General features: G+C 31.0%; 1 protein-coding gene across 1 annotated transcript; it reads right to left on the bottom strand.

Annotated features, from left to right (window-relative positions):
* Positions 1-898: 898 nt before the first annotated feature.
* Positions 899-1,441, bottom strand: EAH_00065160 (hypothetical protein; the record flags this gene model as incomplete). Its single annotated transcript, XM_013396587.1, has 1 exon — positions 899-1,441. A coding segment is annotated over one exon (543 nt), but the record flags the coding sequence as incomplete, so codon positions are not given.
* Positions 1,442-1,605: the final 164 nt, after the last annotated feature.

Here is a 1,605-nt window from a genome sequence, read left to right as displayed (position 1 = left end):
AGATGTATACATATATATATATATATGCATATATACATATATATATATATATATATATATATGCATATATGTATATATATACATATGTATATATATATATATATACATATATATGTATATATATGTATATTTATAAAGTAGCACTGAGTATGTTGTTGAATGAATATATACAATTTGTTTTATATTCTGTTGGTGTTTACGAGGGATTATGTTGTGGGCTGTCTGCATAAACAGCAGAGAAGAAAAGAATTAACATACATAGAAATGATAATGTTCTTCATTGTTAGAGTTTGTACAATTGAGTTGTCTGTCAGATGCGTTTGTGTTTGTCTGTTGAGGTAAATAGCAAAGAAACAGCAGATAAATATGTTTGATAATATGTTTGTCTATTTATTCAATATAACGCATGCATTTATAAAACAGACATTGATTATTTGTTAAAGAGTATAAATTAATTTATAATTATTAATTGCTTTATTATATTGTATGTATGTTATGCTGACCAAATTTAGAGATATGTTTAATAACTTTATTAATAAATGCTTGGTTGTACATAGGCATTTAAATACACTTCATATTTATTTGAATAAACCTCACTCACTTGCATATTAGGCGTTCGTAGTTGATTAAAAGCACAAGAAGAACTGCTTACAGCTGAAGACGCTTGCTTTACTTCTCTCCACACAAGATTATCATGAGGAGGAGGTTGTCTATACGTTGTAGCTGGCTGTGAAACAAAAAGAACAGCAAAAATGCATATTTATTTTATTAGGTTTAGGGCTAATTAGCTATTAAACTATTAAACATAGTTTAATAGCTTTATTAGTAGCCGCTTAGCACAACGCAGTAACTAAACATATTCAAACAAAAATAATTCGTATTATTTTCCTGTTAGAGTTTAAAACTTTGTTATTCTTTTGAGATATAAACGCACCGTTTGCTGTTGAGGCTGAGAAATAGAAATAGATTGCGAGTTTTGTTGTTCTTGAAGAATTTGATATTGAAGTCTAACAGCATTAACCATAGTTATATAAAGGTTTCGTTGCTCTTCAGTTTTAAAATGCTTTTTTGCTGCTTTTCTTGCTTTTTGCAACACTAAGTCTTCCTCTTCTGCTGTATCAAGGGCTTCTTCTGTTTTTTCTTCTTTCTCTGGTAACGAGAACGCCACATGTTTACGTGGTTTGGGGGCCTCTATCTTTTTCTCTTTTTCTTTGTTCGTTTCTGCTCCTTCCTCTTCTTTATTTGCAACAGGTAAGGCAGCTGGGAGAGACGTCTCAACCGAAGGAATCTCTAGGGGTGTTTCTAAAAGAGTTTCTGTTAATTTTTCTGCTTTCGTCTCGTCTTGATTGTTCTTTTCTTCTTCTTCTTCTTTGACTTTATGTTCGTCAGCTTTAACTTCAACAGCGGGAGAATACTCCCAGCTAAGTGGACCTTCAGGTGTCTGAAACAAACAGAGAAAGCAGCGAAGAAATATGCGTTGGGCCCTGCATACGAAAAACAGAATTGAATAAAGGCTTTCTACGGTGTATGTGCAGTTCAAGCTGAGAAACATTGTAACATATATATATATATATATATATATATATATATATATTATATATATAT

This window comes from Eimeria acervulina, genomic scaffold (assembly GCF_000499425.1).
Source record: "Eimeria acervulina Houghton genomic scaffold, Eah_scaff2122, whole genome shotgun sequence".
NCBI classification, from domain to species: domain Eukaryota; phylum Apicomplexa; class Conoidasida; order Eucoccidiorida; family Eimeriidae; genus Eimeria; species Eimeria acervulina.
Note: the sequence above shows the minus strand (reverse complement) of the source record. Positions and strands in the feature narration are given on the sequence as shown.